General features: G+C 38.2%; 1 protein-coding gene across 4 annotated transcripts in view; it reads right to left on the reverse strand.

Annotated features, from left to right (window-relative positions):
- Positions 1 to 24816, reverse strand: part of ATP2C1 (ATPase secretory pathway Ca2+ transporting 1) — a 110947-nt gene that overhangs the window by 33243 nt on the left and 52888 nt on the right. For all 4 annotated transcript variants that reach the window (XM_060099034.1, XM_060099033.1, XM_060099031.1 and 1 more), the window contains 5 exons: positions 16517 to 16672; positions 15694 to 15762; positions 14631 to 14706; positions 11739 to 11805; positions 443 to 567 (listed from right to left, as the gene is read on the reverse strand). In XM_060099034.1, coding sequence (XP_059955017.1) covers positions 443 to 567; positions 11739 to 11805; positions 14631 to 14706; positions 15694 to 15762; positions 16517 to 16672 — 493 coding nt within the window. The remainder of the gene's footprint in view (positions 1 to 442; positions 568 to 11738; positions 11806 to 14630; positions 14707 to 15693; positions 15763 to 16516; positions 16673 to 24816) is intronic.

Here is a 24816-nt window from a genome sequence, read left to right on the forward strand (position 1 = left end):
CCGGAGCCTGTGCTCCGCAACGGGGGAGGCCACAACAGTGAGAGGCCCGCATACCGCAAAAAAAAAAAAAAAAAAAAAAAAAAAAAACCATACTCAACATTGCTACAAGCCAGACACCACCATGTAAACCTCTAAGACAGGGGTCTCCAACCCCCAGGCCAGACCAGTACCAGTCCGCGGCCTGTTAAGAACAGGGCCGCACAGCAGGAGGTGAGCGGCGGGTGAACGAGCGAAGCTTCATCTGCTGCTCCCCATCGCTCGTGTTACCGCCTGAACCACCACCACCCTCCCCCCGTCTGTGGCAAAACTGTCTTCCGTGAAATTGGTCCCTGGTACCAAAAAGGCTGGGGACTGCTCTAAGACAAAAACTGTAAAACCCAAAGACCCCTGTTGATGTAAACTATCATGTCAATGGATAAGCATGCTCTAACCGGAGACTTACCCAGAGTTTCAACAATAGGTAGTTTTTTCACAATGGCCCTTTTCTTCACCATTCTCATAACACCAAGGGCTAGAGTCACTGTGACCACAATGGGAAGACCTTCAGGAATTGCTGCTACAGCCAAACTGTAACCAGTAAAGATATAGCATTGAAGTATAAATTCAGTAGTATCCATAGCAATAATTTCAATTGGCTGTTACTTAAAGTAGAGGTTAAAAATGTAAAATTGTTGCTGTCAAACCCAAAAAAGGCCTCAAAATGAGGGAAAACTGATTAACATTTATTGGACACCTACTAGCTACCAGGTTAAGCACAGTGGTTAAAGAATATAGGTTCTGACATCAGACTGCCTAGATTTGTACCCACAGGTTCAATTTTCACCTGTGTGACCTCAAGCTATTATGCCTCCACCTCTGTAGTTTAGTTTCTCATCTATAAATATAGACAATAACAGGTGTTCAGACAAAAACTTGTACATGAATGTTCATAGCAGCATTATTCACAATAGCCAAAAGATGGAAAGAGCCCAAATGTTCATCAACTGATGAATGGGAAACTGTGGTGTGCCCATACAAGGGAGTACTATTCAGCCATAAAACAGAATGAAGTACTGATTCATGCTATGAATGGAAAAACCTGGAAAACATCATGCTAACTGAAAGCAGCAAGACACATGTTGCATGATTTCACTTATATGAGATATCAAGAATAAGCAGATCCAAAGAGACAGAAAGCAGTTTAGTGGTCACCAGCTGGTAGGGAGAGGGAAGAATGGGGAATGACTGTAAAATGGGCACAGCGTTTTCTTTTGGGGGTGATGAGAAAGTTCTGACACTAGATGGTGGTGATGGTGGTAACATTATGAATGTATTTAACTCCACTGAACTGTATACTTTAAAATGGAAAGTTTTATGGTATGTGCATTTTATCGCAACAAAAAAATTAATTACTTCACTATTTCCCTTCGTAATACTAAAAAAGAAAAACCACCTCAAATTAAATCTCTACTTTTGTCCCATTCCATATCTCCTGATTCTGCTACAGATAAGGACAGGTGCATGCGTATCCTTCATTCTAACAATGCTCCCTGAACTCCCTCTACTGCCCAGTTTCTACAATATAATCTAGATCCAATGGACCTTCTCATTCCTTTTACATTTAAATCATTTTATAAATAACTTACAGAGGAATAAAATGGATTGTGAAAAAATTCAATAGAAATTTTCATTTAAATTTTAACCCCAAACTATATTCCTGGATTTGAAAGTATATATATCTGAAATGGACAATGCCCTTTGAATGCAACTGCTCAACTGTCATGAATAAACCTGGAACATATTCACCTTTTAAAACAGTGATTTCAAATTCAGAAACCATTTCTAACAAGTTTTAGCTTTATCAATTCTGGTTCTTCTTTTTGCATTTGTCTCTTCAAAATGCAACACTTCTGGGCCTCCCTGGTGGCGCAAGTGGTTGAGAGTCCGCCTGCCGATGCAGGGGATACGGGTTCGTGCCCCGGTCTGGGAGGATCCCATGTGCCGCGGAGCGGCTGGGCCCGTGAGCCGTGGCCGCTGAGCCTGCGCGTCCGGAGCCTGCGCGTCCGGAGCCTGTGCTCCACAACGGGGGAGGCCACAACAGTGAGAGGCCCGCATACCGAAAAAAAAAAAAAAAAAAAAAAAAAAAAATGCAACACTTCTGAAAATGTTAATGGTCTGTAACTTTTAGGACAGTCATCTTCTCAGTAATCCAATACTGCATGATAAATTCCTTGCTGTAGAATGACTAACTATAAGAGAATGCCTCTCCTTCCCTTTTCATCTTTAAAAATAAACAGTTCAGGGAATTCCCTGGCAGTCCACTGGTTAGGACTCGGCGCTTTCACTGCCAAAGGCCCTGGTTCAATACCTGGTCAGGGAACTAAGATCCCACAAGCCACGCAGCACAGGCAAAAAAATAAAAATAAAAACCCAGTTCACTCATTAAAATTCAAGAGTTTGAGAAAATCTAGAGGACCATCATCCAAGGATTCAGTGTTGAGATTACACATATATGATTCAATTTCACCTTCATCATTAGAGCCTACAGTGGTTGTCTCTTTGCAATCATCTTCTGGTTTGTCTAATAATTATGAAAATTCTTATGTCAATTCTTCTTTGCCATTATGGTAAAAAAAATTAAAAATTCTTAATTTCTCAATTTTGTTTAATGAATGCAAAAAAAAAAAAAAACTACCAAGATTTTGTCTCCAGACTTTTTTTATACCTTTTTAAATGATAATGTAATGCTTTGGGAAACATAATAAGAAAATTAAAGGATAACAGAATAATAATGATTTATTTATTATTAGAGTAGCCTTATAAGCTACTTATCCTTCTGCTTTCTCATTGTTTTACTCATTTTTAGCACAGTTGGAAATAATTGTTAAAATACTTGCTAGGGGAATAAAATAGCCAAGATGTTTCAAAACGCAGGAAAAATAAGTTCACTAAAGATCCCACATGTATTTTAGCACATATAAATGTACAGCAGACCCATATGGTTATTGCAAATTAGAATGAGTTTTATTTTATTAAAACATTCCTAAATATTTGGTCCTTTGGAAGATCCTGAGGTAGGAATAAAAGTCATGAGGTATTAATCTTCACAAATAGTCAGAACTGCTCCAAAAAAATACTCAAAAACATATGAGTCCAATAGATAATAATATGCCAACGGTTAATAAAATTCATGCCCCATTTTAAATTCATTTCATATTTAACCCAAGTCTCCTTTACACATATTTAAGACAAGAGTTTCAAGTTCTATTTTTGCTCCTCCAAGGACACACTATAGTCCTTCACTATATCACAAACATCTTTTAACTTCTTATTCATCCTACTTATTCCTTGTACTCCACTTGACTTTTTTTTAATCCATTGGTTTCTTTTCTCTTTCTTCCTTCTTTTTTTTTTTCTTTTTGTGGTACACGGGCCTCTCACTGTTGTGGCCTCTCCCATTGCGGAGCACAGGCTCCGGACGCACAGGCTCAGCGGCCATGGCTCACGGGCCCAGCTGCTCCACGGCATGTGGGATCTTCCTGGACCAGGGCACGAACCCGTGTCCCCTGCATTGGCAGGCAGACTCTCAACCACTGCGCCACCAGGAAAGCCCCAATCCATTGGTTTTTATTCTGAAACTTGAACTATTACTTGCTAGGCCTATTACAGAGCTGTCATCCAGGGTTTCTTTTCCTTAGAGGACTAACTGAGTTCTACTTTTTCTTACACCCTACACAACATCATCTTCCTTTCTTTCACCCTTGTTTTGCTGGAATTCATACAAGAATAGGTAAGGGATAAATTTTCTGATTACTTGCTTATCCATCTGTAATTACCTAAATTGATACTTTGGCTAGACCTAGATTTATAGATTTAAAATCATTTCCCCCCATACTTTAATTGTACTGCCCCACTGTCTTTTTTTTTTTTTTGCTTTATAACAAATTTAATCAGTTATACATATACATATGTTCCCATATCCCCTCCCTTTTGCGTCTCCCTCCCACCCTCCCTATCCCACCCCTCCAGGCGGTCACAAAGCACCAAGCTGATCTCCCTGTGCTATGCGGCTGCTTCCCACTAGCTATCTACCTTACGTTTGGTAGTGTATATATTTCCATGCCGCTCTTTCACTTTGTCACAGCTTACCCTTCCCCCTCCCCATATCCTCAAGTCCATGCTCTAGTAGGTCTGTGTCTTTATTCCTGTCGTACCCCTATGTTCTTCAGGACATTTTTTTTCCTTAAATTCCATATATATGTGTCAGCATACAGTATTTGTCTTTCTCTTTCTGACTTACTTCACTCTGTATGACAGACTCTAGGTCCATCCACCTCATTACAAATAGCTCAATTTCATTTCTTTTTATGGCTGAGTAATATTCCATTGTATATATGTGCCACATCTTCTTTACCCATTCATCCGATGATGGACACTTAGGTTGCTTCCATCTCTGGGCTATTGTAAATAGGGCTGCTATGAACATTTTGGTACATGTCTCTTTTTGAATTATGGTTTTCTCAGGGTATATACCCAGTAGTGGGATTGCTGGGTCATATGGTAGTTCTATTTGTAGTTTTATAAGGAACCTCCATACCGTTCTCCATAGTGGCTGTACCAATTCACATTCCCACCAGCAGTGCAAGAGTGTTCCCTTTTTTCCACACCCTCGCCAGCATTTATTGTTTCTAGATTTTTTGATGATGGCCATTCTGACTGGTGTGAGATGATATCTCATTGTAGTTTTGATTTGCATTTCTCTAATGAGTAAAGATGTTGAGCATCCTTTCATGTGTTTGTTGGCAGTCTGTATATCTTCTATGGATAAATGTCTATTTAGGTCTTCTGCCCATTTTTGGATTGGGTTGTTTGTTTTTTTGTTATTGAGCTGCATGAGCTGCTTATAAATTTTGGAGATTAATCCTTTGTCAGTTGCTTCATTTGCAAATATTTTCTCCCATTCTGAGGGTTGTCTTTTGGACTTGTTTATGGTTTCCTTTGCTGTGCAAAAGCTTTGAAGTTTCATTAGGTCCCATGTGTTTATTTTTGTCTTTATTTCCATTTCTCTAGGAGGTGGGTCAAAAAGGATCTTGCTGTGATTTATGTCATGAGTGTTCTGCCTAAGTTTTCCTCTAAGAGTTTGACAGTGTCTGGCCTTACATTTAGGTCTTTAATCCATTTTGAGCTTATTTTTGTGTATGGTGTTAGGGAGTGATCTAACCTCATACTTTTACATGTCCCTATCCAGTTTTCCCAGGACCACTTATTGAAGAGACTGTCCTTTCTCCACTGTACATTCCTGCCTCCTTTATCAAAGATAAGGTGACCATATGTCCGTGGGTTTATCTCTGGGCTTTCTATCCTGTTCCATTGATCTATCTTTCTGTTTTTGTGCCAGTACCATACTGTCTTGATTACTGTAGCTTTGTAGTATGGTCTGAAGTCAGGGAGCCTGATTCCTACAGCTCCATTTTTCGTTCTCAAGATTGCTTTGGCTATTTGGGGTCTTTTGTGTTTCCATACAAATTGTGAAATTTTTTGTTCTAGTTCTGTGAAAAATGCCAGTGGTAGTTTGATAGGGATTACATTGAATCCGTAGATTGCTTTGGGTAGTAGAGTCATTTTCACAATGTTGATTCTTCCAATCCAAGAACATGGTACATCTCTCCATCTATTTGTATCATCTTTAATTTCTTTCATCAGTGTCTTATAATTTTCTGCATACAGGTCTTTTGTCTCCTTAGGTAGGTTTATCCCTAGATATTTTATTCTTTTTCTTGAAATGGTAAATGGGAGTGTTTTCTTGATTTCATTTTCAGATTTTTCATCATTAGTATATAGGAATGCCCGAGATTTCTGTGCATTAATTTTGTATCCTGCAACTTTACCAAATTCATTGATTAACTCTAGTAGTTTTCTGGTAGCATCTTTAGGATTCTCTATGTATAGTATCATGTCATCTGCAAACAGTGACAGCTTTACTTCTTCTTTTCCAATTTAGATTCCTTTTATTTCCTTTTCTTCTCTGATTGCTGTGGCTAAAACTTCCAAAACTAGGTTGAATAAGAGTGGTGAGAGTGGGCAACCTTGTCTTGTTCCTGATCTTAGTGGAAATGGTTTCAGTTTTTCACCATTGAGGACGATGCTGGCTTTGGGTTTGTCGTATATGGCCTTTATTATGTTGAGGAAAGTTCCCTCTATGCCTACTTTCTGCAGGGTTTTTATCATAAATGGATGCTGAATTTTGTCGAAAGCTTTCTCTGTGTCTATTGAGATGATCATATGGTTTTTCTCCTTCAATTTGTTAATATGGTGTATCACGTTGATTGATTTGCGTATATTGAAGAATCCTTGCATTCCTGGAATAAACCCCACTTCATCATGGTGTATGATCCTTTTAATGTGCTGTTGGATTCTGTTTGCTAGTATTTTGTTGAGGATTTTTGCATCTATGTTCATCAGTGATATTGGCCTGTAGTTTTCTTTCTTTGTGACATCTTTGTCTGGTTTTGGTATCAGGGTGATGCTTGCCTCATAGAATGAGTTTGGGAGTGTTCCTCCCTCTGCTATATTTTGGAAGAGTTTGAGAAGGATAGGTGTTAGCTCTTCTCTAAATGCTTGATAGAATTCGCCTGTGAAGCCATCTGGTCTTGGGCTTTTGTTTGTTGGAAGATTTTTAATCACAGTTTCAATTTCAGTGCTTGTGATTGGTCTGTTCATATTTTTTATTTCTTCCTGATTCAGTCATGGCAGGTTGTGCATTTCTAAGAATTTGTCCATTTCTTCCAGGTTGTCCATTTTATTGGCATAGAGTTGCTTATAGTAATCTCTCATGATCTTTTGTATTTCTGCAGTGTCAGTTGTTACTTCTCCTTTTTCATTTCTAATTCTATTGATTTGAGTCTTCTCCCTTTATTTCTTGATGAGTCTGGCTAATGGTTTATCAATTTTGTTTATCTTCTCAAAGAACCAGCTTTTAGTTTTATTGATCTTTGCCATCGTTTCCTTCATTTCTTTTTCATTTATTTCTGATCTGATTTTTATGATTTCTTTCCTTCTGCTAACTTTGGGATGTTTTTGTTCTTCTTTCTCTAATTGCTTTGGGTGCAAGGTTAGGTTGTTTATTTGAGATGTTTCCTGTTTCTTAAGGTGGGATTGTATTGCTATAAACTTCCCTCTTAGAACTGCTTTTGCTGCATCCCATAGGTTTTGGGTCGGTTCTCCACTGTCATTTGTTTCTAGGTATTTTTTAATTTCCTCTTTGATTTCTTCAGTGATCACTTCGTTATTAAGTAGTGTATTGTTTAGTCTCCATGTGTTTGTATTTTTTACAGCTCTTTTCCTGTAATTGATATCTAGTCTCATAGCATTGTGGTCGGAAAAGATACTTCATACAATTTCAATTTTCTTAAATTTACCAAGGCTTGATTTGTGACCCAAGATATGATCCTGGAGAATGTTCCATGAGCACTTGAGAAAAATGTGTATTCTGTTGTTGTTGGATGGAATGTCCTATAAATATCAATTAAGTCCATCTTGTTTAATGTATCATTTAAAGCTTGTGTTTCCTTATTTATTTTCATTTTGGATGATCTGTCCATTGGTGAAAGTGGGGTGTTAAAGTCCCCTACTATGATTGTGTTACTGTCGATTTCCCCTTTTATGGCTGTTAGTATTTGCCTTATGTATTGAGGTGTTCCTATGTTGGGTGCATAAATATTTACAATTGTTATATCTTCTTCTTGGATCGATCCCTTGATCATTATGTAGTGTCCTTCTTTGTCTCTTCTAGTAGTCTTTATTTTAAAGTCTATTTTGTCTGATATGAGAATTGCTACTCCAGCTTTCTTTTGATTTCCATTTGCATGGAATATCTTTTTCCATCCCCTTACTTTCAGTCTGTATGTGTCTCTAGGTCTGAAGTGGGTCTCTTGTAGACAGCATATATATGGGTCTTGTTTTTGTATCCATTCAGCCAATCTGTGTCTTTTGGTGGGAGCATTTAGCCCATTTACATTTAAGGTAATTACCGATATGTATGTTCCTATTCCCATTTTCTTAATTGTTTGGGGTTTGTTATTGTAGGTCTTTTCCTTCTGTTGTGTTTCTTGCCTAGAGAAGTTCCTTTAGCATTTGTTGTAAAGCTTGTTTGGTGGTACTGAACTCTCTCAGCTTTTGCTTGTCTGTAAACATTTTAATTTCTCCATCAAATCTGAATGAGATCCTTGCTGGGTAGAGTAATCTTGGTTGCAGGTTTTTCTCCTTCATCACTTTAATTATGTCCTGCCACTCCCTTCTGGCTTGTAGAGTTTCTGCTGAGAGATCAGCTCTTATCCTGATGGGGATTCCCTTGTGTGTTATTTGTTGTTTTTGCCTTGCTGCTTTTAATATGATTTCTTGGTGTTTAATTTTTGACAGTTTGATTAATATGTTTCTTGGCCTATTTCTCCTTGGATTTATTCTGTATGGGACTCTCTGTGCCTCCTAGACTTGATTAACTATTTCCTTTCCCATATTAGGGAAGTTTTCAACTATAATCTCTTCAAATATTTTCTCAGTCCCTTTCTTTTTCTCTTCTTCTGGAACCCCTATAATTCGAATGTTGGTGCGTTTAATGTTGTCCCCGAGGTCTCTGAGACTGTCCTCTGTTCTTTTCATTCTTTTTTCTTTATTTTGCTCTGCAGCAGTTATTTCCACTATTTTATCTTCCACCTCACTTATCCATTCTTCTGCCTCAGTTATTCTGCTATTGATCCCATCTAGAGTATTTTTTATTTCATTTATTGTGTTTTTAATCGATGCTTGATTCATCTTTAGTTCTTCTAGGTCCTTGTTAACTGTTTCTTGCATTTTGTCTATTCTATTTCCAAGATTTTGGATCTTGGAAATGGAATCTTGGATCATCTTTACCATCATTATTCTGAATTCTTTTTCAGGTAGACTGCCTATTACCTCTTTATTTGTTAGGTCTGGTGGGTTTTTATCTTGCTCCTTCTCCTGCTGTGTGTTTTTCTGTCTTCTCATTTTGCTTCTGTTACTGTGTTTGGGGTCTCCTTTTTGCAGGCTGCAGGTTCGTAGTTCCCATTGTTTTTGGTGTCTGTCTCCAGTGGCTAAGGTTGGTTTAGTGGGTTGTGTAAGCTTCCTGGTGGAGGGGACTAGTGCCTGTATTCTGGTGGGTGAGGCTGGATCTTGTCTTTCTGGTGGGCAGATCCACGTCTGGTGGTGTGTTTTGGGGTGTCTGTGGACTTTTTATGATTTTAGGCCACCTCTCTGCTAATGGGTGGTGTTGTGTTCCTGTCTTGCTAGTTGTTTGGCATAGGGTGTCCAGCACTGTAGCTTGCTGGTCGTTGAGTGAAGCTGGGTGCTGGTGTTGAGATGGAGATCTCTGGAAGATTTTCGCCGTTTGATATTATGTGGAGCTGGGAGGTCTCTTGTGGACCAGTGTCCTGAAGTTGGCTCTCCCACCTCAGAGGCACAGCACTGACTCCTGGCTCCTCAATTTGGGATGATTTGTTGTCTATTCATGTATTCCACAGATGCAGGGTACATGAAGTTGATTGTGGAGCTTTAATCCGCTGCTTCTGAGGCTGCTGGGAGAGGTTTCCCTTTCTCTTCTTTGTTCTCACAGCTCCTGGGTCTCAGCTTTGGATTTGGCCCCGCCTCTGCGTGTAGGTCGCCGGAGGGCGTCTGTTCTTCGCTCAGACAGGACAGGGTTAAAGGAGCAGCCTCTTCGGGGACTCTGGCTCACTCAGGCCGGGCGGGAGGGAGGGGCACGGAGTGCGGGGCGAGCCTGCAGTGGCAGAGGTCGGCGTGACGTTGCACCAGCCCGAGGCGCGCCGTGCGTTCTCCCAGGGAAGCCGCCCCTGGATCCCGGGACCCCGGCAGTGGCGGGCTGCACAGGCTCCCAGAACGGCGGTGTGGACAGTGACCTGCGCTCGCACACAGGCTTCTTGGCGGCGGCAGCAGCAGCCCCAGCGTCCCACGCCCGTCACTGGGCTCCGCGCTTTCAGTCGCGACTCGCGCCCGTCTGTGGAGCTCCTTTAAGCAGCGCTCTTAATCCCCTCTCCTCGCGCACCAGGAAACCAAGAGGGAAGAAAAAGTCTCTTGCCTCTTCGGCAGCTCCAGAGTTTTCCCGGACTCCCTGCCGGCTAGCTGTGGCACATTAGCCCCCTTCAGGCTGAGTTCTCGCCGCCAGCCCCAGTCCTCTCCCTGCGCTCTGACCGAAGCCCGAGCCTCAGCTTCCAGCGCCACCCGCCCCGGCGGGCGAGCAGACAAGCCTCTCGGGCTGGTGAGTGCCGCTCGGCACCGATCCTCTGTGCGGGGATCTCTCCGCTTTGCCCTACCCAGGTATGTGGGGAGTTTCTTGCCTTTTGGAAGGTCTGGGGTCCCACTGTCTTCTAATTTAATCCAATGTTGCTGTGGATGAAGGTTTAATAAATGCTTTTTCCCTTCTGTATTTGGTTAAATAAATCTCTAGCTCTGTTCCCTTAGTGACGACAGTATAGCAACTATGTTGCTAGGCAACACTGCTTATGAAAAAAGGATCTCCTGACCGATAAATTATCCATGGACTGGGAGAATTATAATTATCTTACAGAAAGCTACAGCTTTGGGTTTCCTGAGTGTGGTGACTCTCATAACTGGGCATGTTTCTTGCAGGCATCCTGGAAAGTGTACATTTCCAGAGATGCTGGCTCCTGCGGATTATGAGGCATTTTAACCCAGGACAGCTCCTGCCCTTACATGGTCATCTCATCTGCTTGTACCTAAGCTGAACTGCTACAGGGACTGCTGTAGGAACTTTCTCAGAAGAGGACGTTGCCCTGTGGTGTTCAGGACACAGGTACCAAGTATGACCTATGAAAGTCTCGTGAGTTGAAAATCTTAGTAGAGCCTAAAAAGACCCTGTGGTGGAAATTGTAGTTGCTAATGAGAAGTATGATACCAGTCTAATTTTCCTTCCTGTACAGATGACTTGACCTGTTTTCTTTAGTCTCACAGTGATGTTATCTGGGTTGGAGTTTTTTTCGTCCTGCTTGGCATTTGGAGAATCCTTTCAATCTATAAAGATTCATGTCTTGCTTCATTTCTTATATAATTTCTTCTTACCTCTTTTTAAATCTTCTATTACTTAGATATGGCATTTATTGAATTATTCTTTGTCACTTTTATCTCATTCTCTGTTTTAGACTTTTTACTCTATTTTGGGGGAGACCACTTTGACTTTATATTATAGCCTTTAAACTGAATCTTTAATTCCAGCAATCATAACCTTAATATCTTAAAAATATATATTTTGGTTCTGTGATCCTTTTCTACAGCAATCTGTCTATCATGAATGCAGTTTCTTCACAAATCTCTGAAAATATGAACGCTTTCTGTTTATTATTAATTTTTCGTCAATTCTTGCATATTTGGTTTTCCTCTGAGATGGATTATTCAATTTCTATATTGTGGTCTTTCTCTCTCATGCTCCTAGTTTTCAGTTTGGCAATCCTTAATTGTCTATTTAAGTATAAAAAAGCAATATTGGGTTGATAATACCAGACATGTAGTGTGGGGTTTCTCCACTGCATATACACAGGTTTTCATTTTCCTGGAGCTCATTTCAACATATGAATTCTGAACTATTTAAGTAGAGTTAATATACTCTTATGTGCTCGTATAATACCTCCATAATGGAACATAAGCTATGACTAACAAAGAAATAAGAGAGGCCAAAAGAGACTTCAAATTATCAACAAACTATCAGAACTTACCTTACACTAATAGTAAACATTTCCAGGATATCTTTTCCTAGTAACCAGCCAACCAACATGATGATACCTGTAACAGAATCAAACAGCTATTTTTCCCTTTTATATAAAATCACCTGCGCATAGAATGGATAGAACAGAAAGCTGAGGGCAGCAAAGTCCCTTGATATAGAAGGGAAAGTTTATCAGGTCACAGTTATAAGATTTTACAAAAATCCATTAAGCAGATGAGATTAACTTAATCTTAAGTACGCATGCTCACACCTACAGTTTCACCGTTTGTTGCCACTGCTGCCACCCATCCCTTAAAGTAATAATATCTGAGAGTTCCCAATATAAGAGGACAGTATTTCCGTACAGTGGGGGGAAAAAAAGAAGGCAGCGTATACATATAGGTTTTCTCTTAACTATGAGGTTCGCAAAAATAAACCCTGGAACTTTACTTCTCATAACTCAATATGCAGACACTGCACATTAAGTTTGTACTACAAACCAAGGAGTACTTAGGACTTGGCTCAAAGAATGATATAAGACATTGTTAAGACAGCCAAACTGCAATGAACATTTAAAAATTACGACCTTTACAGTGTTTAAAAGTTAGAAACAAATTAACATAAACCAAACAGCTGATTCTTTACTCTCTTCTTTATCTTTGAAAAGAAGTGGGGGGGGCGGCGCAAGGGATGTACCACTGGTTTTGTGAGGAAAAACACTGTATCAGAGTTTTAATAAAATAACTTTGAGACTGTATTCTAGATCAATATGGACATTGAAAACAAGGTTTCCTTCATCTTTCTGAAACTACAAAATAATGATCCAGATCCCATCCCAAATACTATCCTGATAAAAGAAATTTTGTCCAGTGAATTATACCAGAGTCCAGCAAACTATACAATCTATGGCCCTCTTACGTGTTTTTGTAAATAGTTTGTTGGAACACAGCCACACCCACTGTTTGTAAATTGTCTGTGGTTGCTTTCGTGCTGATGGCAAAGTTGAGTATTTCCAACACAGAACATACGAACCAAAGACTGAAACATTTACTATCTGGCGCTTTACCAAAAAGTCTGCTGACCCTTCATTTTGATCTTGAACCTTCTCCTATTCCATATACTATCCTAACAAGAAAAATTATGTCCAATGCATTTAAAACCAGGTAACCATAAAGCTGAAAATTTTTTATCACTAAATTTGACGTGGTTTAATGGTACAGTGCTAATATAAACTGGAAAGATTTCATTGGTTAAACTGCCCTTCAATTTACCAAATTCACTATAAAGTCTAAAAAATAAACAGCAATAACCAAATGAAGGGAGCTATGAGAACATACACACCATTTAAACAAAAGAATGAAATACCTTCCCAGCTTCTACTGTATGTTTATGATAATGAGAAATGGATCAACAGGATTAATATTTAAGAAGTTATTTCACTGAAACTGTACAGCAGAAATGTTGTCTTAAAATTGCATTGTTATCTTAAAAGCTAGCAAGAAAAATTAAAATAACATATGGAAGAATTAAACAGAGGACTCTCTCGCAGAGTTCATCCACGCATCTTTCCGCACGTGCTCTGCTTTTCCAATAAACATTTTACTTTTCTCTTTAAAAAAGGAAAGAAAGAAAGAAAGAAACAGAAAAGACTCCAAAATTGATGTGTTTAATGTCATGATAAAGATGTTGTTTCAACTCAGTGAATTAAGAATGGACTATGGAATTGATGGTACTAGGATAATTAACTTTTGAGTAACAAAGTAATAACTCTACCTAAAGTCTTATACTAAAATAAATTCTAAATAAAATAGTAAAATTAAGTGTCAAAAGTAAAAACTAAAGTAGTATAGTGATGTTTAAATAACTATAAACAAAAAACATTCTCCCACATGGGGTTGGGAGAGCCTTCATGAATAGAACACAGACAGAAACTTAACTGCACTAATTATCAACAGGAGGGTGATAATCTCAGGCAAGAGACTGTTTTATTACACACATCTCTCCCCTCACTACCAAGTTTATTACACAGCCCTCAAAAGCAATTTAAAAATCAGGAGAAAAAAATACTTATAACTTAAACAACAAAAGGATTAATAGCCTACTTATACAAAGAGCTGTGGCCAATCTAAGACTTATACCACAAAAGAAGAGGGACAAAAGAAATAAACCAGCAGGTCATAAAATAAAAAGGACTAACACACATATGACAAAGTGTTCAGTTTCTCGAATAGTGAATTTTGAAATAAAACAATGAGAAGACTTTTCTTCACCTATTAAGTTAATGACAAAAAAGCTGGCAAGGGTGCTGGAAGAGAGACTTTTATCTTGTTGATGGAGGATATTTGGCAATATGAAACAAAAGCCTTTAAAAACATGCCAAAAATTTTAAAATCACACAGATACTCTTTGACCCAATAATTTCACTTTCAGGAATTTATCCTAAGGAAATGAGAGGTGTTTATAATAAGATACCTGCACTGAAGAATCACTTAACACAATTTTTTAAAACTTTAAAAACCTACACAAATGTCTAAAAGAGAACTGGCTTTTTATATATGTATACACACACATATTCACACAATGGAATACTATACAACCTTTAAATTTGTTTTAGAAGAGTAGTCATAACACAATACTATCATATTTTATTGAAGACTAGAAAGACAAATAGTAAAATGTTTATAGAAATGTTCTTTGATTACAGGAATTACAGAGTTCTATTTTATCTTTGTAGAAAAGAACAACAGCTGGGGATTAGTTTTATAGTTTAAAAAAAGTAATAGTAGCTGAATAAATGAATGAATGAATGGAATTTTTCTATGTATGTATCTAACTCCCCCTTCCCACTCAAAAAATAAACCTAAGTAAATATAGGAGATATACATACTCACTCTTCTCTTACCTATTATACCAAAGGAGTAAAAGGAAAGTTGTTTTCCTAAGAGGTCCATGCTCTTCTGCAGAGGGGTTTTTGGTGCCTTGACAAAGTGGAGAAGAATGTCACCACAATTACCCAATTACCTAAATCTAGTGAGCTTTACTAGGTGCCAGGGACTCTAAGTGTTTGACACACACATGCTCGTGCTTAACACACCCATGACATACACAACTCTCCCTTGAGGTAAGTTTTAGCTCCTTCACTGAGAAAACTGTGAGGCCTAGACTGTTAAAAACCCGTTTATTTGAAAAGGTCCGTGCTCTCTATGCCTCTATGAGGAAAAATCTGTTCTCCCTAGCAGCTTCCCCAGGACTTCATTATCATCAGCGGCCCCTCATTTTTCTACTCTTTCTCCTTACAAAGATGCTTGTAACCCAAGTCTTTTTACCCTGTTGGCTCCCTGATCTCTGGCGATCCCTTCACCCCCAAGCTTGGTACGGTTTTACACACTGCATCACATATGGGAGTCTTGGCAGGCTACCTGAGAAATCCAGATAATTTGAGAAGAAAATGATATTTGTAGAATGCAACTTCTTTTTTAAATATAAGAAGATATTTTAAATGAGAGAACTAATCTTCAATAACCTTCAACAAGGGTATCTTCCAAGTTATTTCACTTTGCAATCTTTTTTTCTCCAGATACTTGGAATTATGTAAAGTTGGGAATTTTGGTAGAAGACATGTTCTAAAGTACAAATATACTATTTAGTAATCTTTAAATTTAATATGATAAAGCTAATTTCTAAAAATAATAAGCCTTATAAATAACTGGCTAAACCTTCTTCTCCTATGAACAATCAATAAACATCAGAATATTTCAGAATATTACGTGTTAATTCAAACCCTTCCAATTACAGGCTTTCCAATTATGATTTTAAGCACAGACAACTGAGTGATATTCTGAATAAAATATTACCTCCAAAATTAACAAAATAATCCTCCAATATTCTCTTTTCCTCTACTTACAATGGAAAATATTTCGAATTTCAAACTAAAACATCATTAACAAACTAAGTTTGTTACTCACTTCCTCTGCTTGCATCATTTTAAAAACCTCTCCAAATTCAGAATTTTCTCCTGTTCCAATGACAATACCCTAAAGGGAAAAACAAGAAAACATATTTACATTCAGATGGAATCACCTCTCTCAACCAAAAAACAAAACCCCTTCATTCCCTTTCTCCAAAGCCACCCACAGTCAAGATGTCTGACATACGTATCCAAGGTTCCCTCAGCAAATTTACTTTTGATGTTACTACAGATTCTTGAAAACAAACATCTCATTAAACTTATTACTGACTCAATTCTGTGGCCCATTTCTTTGTCTAAGTTAATATTTCTGAAATTTGAACCTTTCTTATACTCAGTAGAGACATTTAATGTAGTTTCCCTCTGAAATGCTATTGAATGATGCTTTTTACATTTGTGTAATATTAAAATCCCGCAAATAAAATATTTGAAATCAATCAGTAGGAGAGTGATATGTAGTCCGAATATTATAGCCAGTATCATATCAACTAAATTGAAATTTTATTTAACCAATGGTGAACATATCCACAAGCCACTGGTTCTATCAAAAAAAAAAAAAAAAAAAAAAGAAAAGAACAGGTACTGAGGTCTATGATTTTACAGGATCCATTACCTGGTAAGTGGCAGAACTATGGATGTATTATACCTCAGGGACATGGCTTCTCCTTAGTCTCACAAATATCTGCCAAGGATTAGGTTCAATTCTGCCATTTCTTCGTCATATATTTTTAAAAGCTCCACATAAAATTAGCCAAAAAAGAACTGAGGAAATGGTTGAAAACAAAGGAACTGCTATCTTGAAAATGAGAAAGAAAATTTACCTTTGCTTTGCCACATCTGACCAGTGTTCCCATGAAGGCAATGTTACTTCTTGATGCAAGATCTCCATTAGTGGCAGCCGGCTGAGGAGCTGTCACCTTAGAACAAGGTGTTGTCTCTCCTGTCAAGCTGGACTCATCAATGGAAAGATCCACAGCCTTGGGGAACATAAAGACTCCAGTAAGTTCAAGTTTGAAGACTCTCTCTGCTAAACTTAACATCTAAGGAGTTTGTAACCATCACTCCTTCCACAGATATCCTCCCTTCTATAAATTAACCAAATCTTTTATCATATCCACTACTTTAAGACAGTAGACTAGACTAGTACAACCATATTTAAAAACGAAGCAAGGGACTTCCCTGGTGGCGCAGTGGTTAAGAATCTGCCTGACAATGCAGGGGACATGCGTTCAAGCCCTGGTCCGGGAAGATCTCACATGTCGCGGAGCAACTAGGCCAGTGTGCCACAACTACTGAGCCTGTGCTCTAGAGCCCGTGAGCCACAACTACTGAAGCCCATGCGCCTAGAACCTGTGCTCCGCAACAAGAGAAGCCACCACAATGAGAAGCCTGTACACCACAAGGAAGAGTAACCACTCCCCCTCACAGCAACTAGAGAAAGCCCGCACACAGCAACGAAGACCCGATGAAGCCAAAAAAAACAAACGAAGCTAAGTCAACAAAAGCTACATACGAAGTAGACAGAACCATGAGACAAAATGAGCCTAAACTTCCAACTACAACTAGGGAAAAGGAGACACTAGCTGAGACAATCTTTATTTAGAAAAAACTCGACTCTCATGAGTTCTAAAATTATTTCCTAATTTTGCCATATCCTAAAGTCCTGAAAATGGGTTTGACAGATTTAAACCAACTATAACAGAAGAGAAATATGACTGAAAGATATAAAAGGTACTGAGAAATAAATAATTTCATCATTTTGGGTTTAATTTTCATGAAATTGTTTTTGCTATACATACCTACATTTATTCTAAATTTATGTCAGCAAGAATCAAAAATGTATATAAATGTTTCCATGCAGATCATGAATATCATATCACCATCCAACTCTGCAATGGGGTTCAATACTGAAGGCTGCACTCCTAACGCAATTAAGAATTCACCTACCCAAGCATGAAAAAAAAAAATCATCATTTTATACGTGGAAAATACTGCAGATGTGACCTGGCTCTGTTTCTAAGTATGGCCCACAGAACAGTTCCAAGGATGTTAATAGGCATTGTGTATAGTGTTATAGATGATCACTGATAAACCGACACACACATATATACACATACATACAAGGGAGGAGTGCTCTGGTCAAGGAAGTTTTAGAAACACTGTGTTAACTAAACAGCTTCCCCTACCATAGTGCTTCTCAAAACTTACAATGCACCAGCGTGAGGCACCTCAAAAGGAATACAGATACAGCAGGGGTTGTGGAAGTGTGGTCTTAGCAGAACCAGCATCACCTCTAACACCTCAGAGCTTGTTAAGAAATTCACTGCCCTACTGCAAACAAGGAGGTGGGGAGAGTGAACCTAACAGACTGCATTTACAAGCCCTCCAGGTAATTCTGATGTTGCACTCAGGTTTCAGAATCAACAGAAGAGTGTTTTCCAAACATCTTTGATCCATTTTATTCCAGAAGCTCTAGTTCAAGGATCATTAGGAGGTTCTTTGGGAAACTAGAAACTAGTTTATGATTTTACTCATTTTATAGGTTCATTCACTCACCTAAGCAACATTTACTGACTACCTTAACTATGTACCAGGCACTGGGTTAGATCCTAGAAAGAAAACAAGATAAGAAAATGAACCCAGAGCAGTTAAATGTGCAGTCTCACTGCTATTATAAACTGGGCTGGTGTTCTGAATTGGGCCTCCTGATTGACAATTCCTACTATGTACCAAGTACTCTAAATTTAAATCCTGTTTTTTCTTTTTTGTGGGGTGGGGAAGGGGAATAAATCTCATCTATTTAAATGGTTATTTTGTTATGAACATAAATACCTTAAAAAAATCTCACAGAAAATAATTATTAAAAATTGAGTTCATGAATTCTTTCTCCCCATCTACATAATAAAACTTTTGACTTGATCAACGCCATTGATTCATTCACTTAAAAAGTATTTATTAACACTTATAATATGCCAGTGTGTACTATATCACACAGAGTGAGAATCAGCAGTAAACAAAGTTTACTGCTGCCCTCAGCTTTTATTCTAATGGGAAACTGATTTGAAAAAATAAACAAGAGTGGATAATACAATGCTTGATAGTGAGGGAAAATACATGGTAAGAATGGAGAGTGACACTTAGATAGAAGGAGAACATCTCTCAAAAGCAGATGACCCTTTTGCAGAGCCCTGACTGGCGTGAGGGCCCCAGGTTGGGCCATCATCAGGGAGGAAGGGTTCTAGGCAAAAGAAGCACAAAGTACAAAGCCTGTAGGGGCAGGAACATGCTAGGTGCGTTCCTGTGCTAGGCAGGCATGTAACACTGCAAATTTAATCCAAAGTTTATAACATTAGATCATAAAGTTTAAGAATGTTCAGAACAAAAATAAATTATACGATACAACTCCAGAGAGGCCAAACTGTGTTAGCATTTCCTGAAAGTTTAGTACCATGTAAATGTGATAGATTTTAGTATCAAAATAGGCTTATAAAAAGTATTCCTTAAAACACAGATCTGACAGTCCTTTAGTCTTTAAAAGGCTTCCCATTTTATATAATTATGTATGTAAAGATAAGCCAGGTAAATTTGGGTTCATTACTTCACCACAACTACAGATTCAAAAAAAAACACCTGCCATGTTCAAAAGCAATGAATTTTTTTTTATTAAAAGAACACAGTTATTTGACTCTTCTTCCCAAATTAATCTTAGGTCTATATAATTTTTCACACTAACATATTTATTACCAAGTAAGAAAAAAGTTAGATCTTTCTTCAAAGATGATGCTAATACTAAAAACAGTCAGTTGACACTTCCTTGTTCACTATCTGCTAGGCACCATGCTACACACCTATACTAAGTTATCTACTAACAGCTACTTAGCTACTAGCAACTCCAATGAGGCAAGCACTAGTAGTATTATCCCTATTTTACAGACATACCGAAGGATTAAGTGCCTCACCCAACATCACACAGCTTATAAACTATGGAGATGAAACCCAAACGTTAACAAATTAACTCCTATTCTTCTAAATTACAAAAAGTTTATTTTGTTTAGCAAGTTTCTCTTTAATGCTTGTTACAAAAATCAGAACTGCTTGTAATTTTCTAAGCTCTTAGTAAGAAAAACCTGCTAATATTTAAAAACAAATACTTGTATACAAGCTATAGAACTCCTTTGTCTGTGAGAAAGTTGAAATTTACGTTTTCCCACTGAAGAATTTTTATTTCAAATGTAAATCTTAAACAAGGATAAATACTAACATTAGGTGGTTGTCAAGGAATACAAAAAAAAAAATCTGACTTTTTAAAAAGAGGGGGTGGGCTTCCCTGGTGGCGCAGTGGTTGAGAGTCCGCCTGCCGATGCAGGGGACACGGGTTCGTGCCCTGGTCCGGGAAGATCCCACATGCCGCGGAGCGGCTGGATCCGTGAGCCATGGCCGCTGGGCCTGCGTGTCCAGAGCCTGTGCTCCGCAACGGGAGAGGCCACAACAGTGAGAAGCCCGCGTACCGCAAAAAAAAAAAAAAGAGGGGGGAAGCATGGCTTTTACTGACTCTGTCAGGGACCCAGCTCTTCAGTGTCAGCCTCAGCAGTGCAATAACCATTTAAGAGAGTAAGAATTTTTGTTCAAATCAGGTTTTTCTACAGAAAAGAGGCATGTAATTTTTTGTACAACAACAATCAGCCCTGTGTTAGTATACAAACTAATGTGGAAGGAAAGGGAGCTTTGGGTCCTTATCTTTTTTTCCTATATAATTATAAATCTGTTAAATTAACAACACATTATTAATGAAATCTGTCTAAATCATACATTGTAGCATAGCTCTCAACTGTCCCTTGAACAAGAGTATTTTCTAAGTGACAAGTTAGTTTCTCTTAATGGTGACTGCAAGTTTTCGCAGGATGCAGTTTTGAGAGAGTAAGGGGAAGGAAGTCATTTCTAAGAAGGGTAGTACCTTAATAAAGTAGGCAAGCCTAATTATTACACTTTAACAAAGTCACAATTTAATTCACCTGAGAAGAAAGACATTAGAGTCATTTATCCATTGCATTCATGAGAGAAAGGTTAGGATAAAATTAGTCACAATTTAATTCACCTGAGAAGAAAGACATTAGAGTCATTTATCCATTGCATTCATGACAGAAAGGTTAGGATAAAATTAAGTCAAAGAATCAGCCAGCTCCATGCCTTCCATCCAAGTTTAAACATAAAACCTTCAGAAAAGCTGTTAATAAGGAAACTGATTATGTTCTGCTTTCTCTTCATTCTTCCTCAGGCACTATGGTGGAGGTGTAAATAAGACACAACACAGTTCAAAAAGCAGAATGTAAATAAGAATCAAGATGCATACATAATCCCACAATCTGAATATTTAACACCTACAGAATTTAAATGGTTGAAAATAATTCACAGGATTATTCCTATAAAACATTAGGCAGAAATAAGGTAAATGCCAAAGTCACAAAGGTTTCCTGGAAAGCAAAAAGTGACTGCTTAAAAAAATTACAGTTAATATGGTACAACTGGTAACTACAAATAAGTTCATAAACTAGAGAACATCTTAGTATCCTGTATGCTGCTAGGTTAATCACCTCCAGTCCAGGATTAAAAGCAAATCAGAAATGGATTTCTTTCCCCAGAAATGAATCTTCCAAAATATTCATCTGCAACTGCCTGATCATGATAAAATTTCTTACTTATGCTCTCAAAAATTAAGATTCCTCTTACTGTTTATTCAAATGAAGGAAAATATAATTAAAAATTCTTCATGAGCTCTAGCTTATTAAGCAAAGCCCAACCAACCAAGTGTTACATGAAATGAATTTTATCCCATGGTAAATGCTTGCAAACTTGACTTAAGAGTATGGATTCAGGGACTTCCCTGGTGGTGCAGGTGTTTGGTCCCTGGTCCAAGAAGATCCCACATGCCACGGAGCAACTAAGCCCGTGTGCCACAACTACTGAGCCTGCACTCTAGAGCCGCCCCCGAGCCACAACTACTGAGCCCATGTGCCACAACTACTGAAGCCCGTGCACCTAGAGCCCATGCTCCACAAGAGAAGCCACTGCAATAAGAAGCCCGCGCACCACAACGAAGAGTAGCCCCCGCTCACCGCAACTAGAGAAAGCCCACGTGCAGCAACAAAAAGTGTACATTCAGTGGTTCTTATTTAAAAAAAAAAAAAAAAAGAGTACAGATTGAACTTGATCAGGTTGTCAATAATTTAAAGGCAATAATTTAAATTCGGTTAACAATGATTTATAGGATATTTCAGTAAGACTATTAAAAGGAACAAAATTTCAAAAGGGGGGCTTCCCTGGTGGCGCAGTGGTTGAGAATCCGCCTGCCGATGCAGGGGACATGGGTTCGTGCCCCGGTCCGGGGAGATCCCACATGCCATGGAGTGGCTAGGCCCGTGAGCAGTGGCCGCTAAGCCTGAGCGTCCGGAGCCTGTGCTCCGCAACGGGAGAGGCCACAACAGTGAGAGGCCCGCGTACAGCAAAAAAAAAAAATTTCAAAAGGGGACCTATTTTTGCAATAGTCCTTTCCTACCAATGTAAAATGATACTCTTAAAACAAAGACACTAAGTCTCACTTCTAACCCACCCATATTGTCTTTTTAAATTCTAGTGACTTACTGAAGAAAAAAAGAGTTATTTCTCTTCAGCATTTTAAAATGAATAGCATTCCTCAGCTCACAACAGTTTTTAACCACTGAACTATAAAAATCAGACAACAAAACACTAAGCAGAGCTCCAGCTTATACAATCTTAGAGAACGAACACTCCTATTGCTCTAAGTATGGAATGGTTTTCTCAATTGTATGATACTATTAAAGAAAAATACATCTTTTCCAAAGTCAAACACAAGTGATTATATCAAATAGCTTTTAGTGAATATGAATATTTCCACATTCCACAAATACAACATACACCTTTTCCAACATTCTAGTCAATTTCTTTCAACAGCTAATTTAAAATCTCTACTTCCTAAGATGTTTGTAAATTGCTTTTTTACAAGTATGTATATAAGTTTAATAATTCAGAAATTTAAAAGCGAAGTTTCAGTGATAAATCACAATAAGGAGGGAGCAACATACTATAAATCAATTTATCAAATTTACCTGCCAAAAAAATACACTGAAGTCAATATAAAAACTTACAACTCAGGAGTAACATCACAGAAAATAGTGGAGCACGGCACTCAAACAACTGGTCCCTCCACTAAAAAATCATAAGCTGGCAAAAACTGACAGAATAAACTCTGGAATAAAAAAGCAACCAGGGAAATGCTTGAGAAGAAAAAGGCATTTTTATTTGCCTGTCTGCTACGCCCCATTCCCAAGAGAAGCAGCAATAGCTGTGGGGATGGAAGCTTCTGTGCCTGGACCCTGCTCCTAAAATACTATAGTTGTATGTTTTGACCTGTATGGCAGGTCTCTGAAGGACTGGTGCAGAGGCTGACCTTTAATTCACATCCCACACCCCTTTAATTCACAACTCCAGCTAGAGTAGCTTTCTAGGTATCTGCCAAAAGATTAAAGACATATACTAGCAGGCAAACCACAGAACAGGGCAAGCAGCAGACACAACCAAAAGACTGAAAAGGAAGAGACTAAGGTGGAAGTTCTTTGAAGAAATAAAGGCTTGGAAGGGCTACCACATATACCAGGGAAGACAAAGTGTAAAATGCATACCAATTTAAGCATTATAAGAGTCCTAGAAGAAAAAAAACTAGAAATGGGCAGAAAGAATATTTGAAGAAATATTGGGTGAAAACTTCCCAAATTTAATGAAAGACAGGAATCTATACATCAAAGAAGACAAATACACTCCAAACAGGATAAACTCATAAACATCTACACTGAGAGATATTATAACCAAACTGCTGAAAGACAAAGAATCTTGAAAACAGAAAGAGCAAAGCAACCTATCATGTACAAGGGATTCTCAATAAGATTAGCATCCCATTTCTTATCAGAAACCATGGCAGCTAAAACCAGTAGAATAACATATTTAAAGTGCTTTAAAAAAATCAAAGAGAATTCTATATCCAGCAAAACTATCTTTCAAAAATGAAAAATTAAGACATTCCCATTTAAACAAAAATTGGGTTTGAAAAAAAAAGTGGTAACTGTACCCTGTGTGTAGATCTTGAAGACAGTTTCAAAGAATGATATGGGCTAATAACCCTAACACATGAGCCACAAAAGAAAGTATCAATAGAATTAATCATTCAGTACTCCAAGTGAAGGAAAATATTGCTACATTTCAGGCAATATTTTGGGTTTAGTTAAAAACTTAGAGCTAAGAGGTAAAATATTTTCAACAGCCAAAAGAAATCCTCTTTTCCTCTGACTCTTACATTGTTTTCCCTTACAAAGAATTCTTTGTTCAAATTTTGATATAGACTTTACCTGGAACATTATGGAAAATATGTTATGTTTCCAAAAAGGCAAAATGTACTGTTATGCAGATATGTATAGTCTATAAGATTGCTTCAACTAAAGTCACTGTCTGACCAATCCCTTGGCTGCCCCCAATTAACTAGCCAGAGGTATCTCTTCTCAATTACTACTAAAAAATTAAAATAAAAATCCTAAGGGAAAAAAATGGAGAACGTGCCCATAGCTCAATTCATCTAAGTTTTACTATCCCAGCTCCACAAATAATTCTAAGGTTCCTATGCTGGTAAGGTTACTGCCACCAACACATATTCGCTCATTCCTTGGCCATGGAAAACTGACTCAGGCAAGAAAACCAAATACAGAAATCCTTAAGTTAGCAATATTAATCTTCTTTAAAAAGGGTTTTACAAAGATAGACTCAGCCGGCTATGGACTGAATTCTGTCCCCCCAAAATTCATGCTGAAGCCCTAAACTCCAGTGTAATGTGATGATAACTGGAGATAGTGTCTTGGGAGGTAATCAGAGTTAAAGAAGGTAATGTAGGTGAGGCCCACATAATGGGATCAGTGGCTTTGTAAGAGGAAGAGAGATCACTCTCTCTACCATATAAAGACATAGCAAAAAGACTGCAAGACAAAAGAGCACCCTCACCAACAACCCAATTCTGCCAGACCCTGATTGTGGACTTTCCAGCACCCAGAACCATAAGATA

The sequence above is a fragment of the Mesoplodon densirostris genome, chromosome 5 (genome assembly GCF_025265405.1).
Source record: "Mesoplodon densirostris isolate mMesDen1 chromosome 5, mMesDen1 primary haplotype, whole genome shotgun sequence".
NCBI lineage: Eukaryota > Metazoa > Chordata > Mammalia > Artiodactyla > Ziphiidae > Mesoplodon > Mesoplodon densirostris.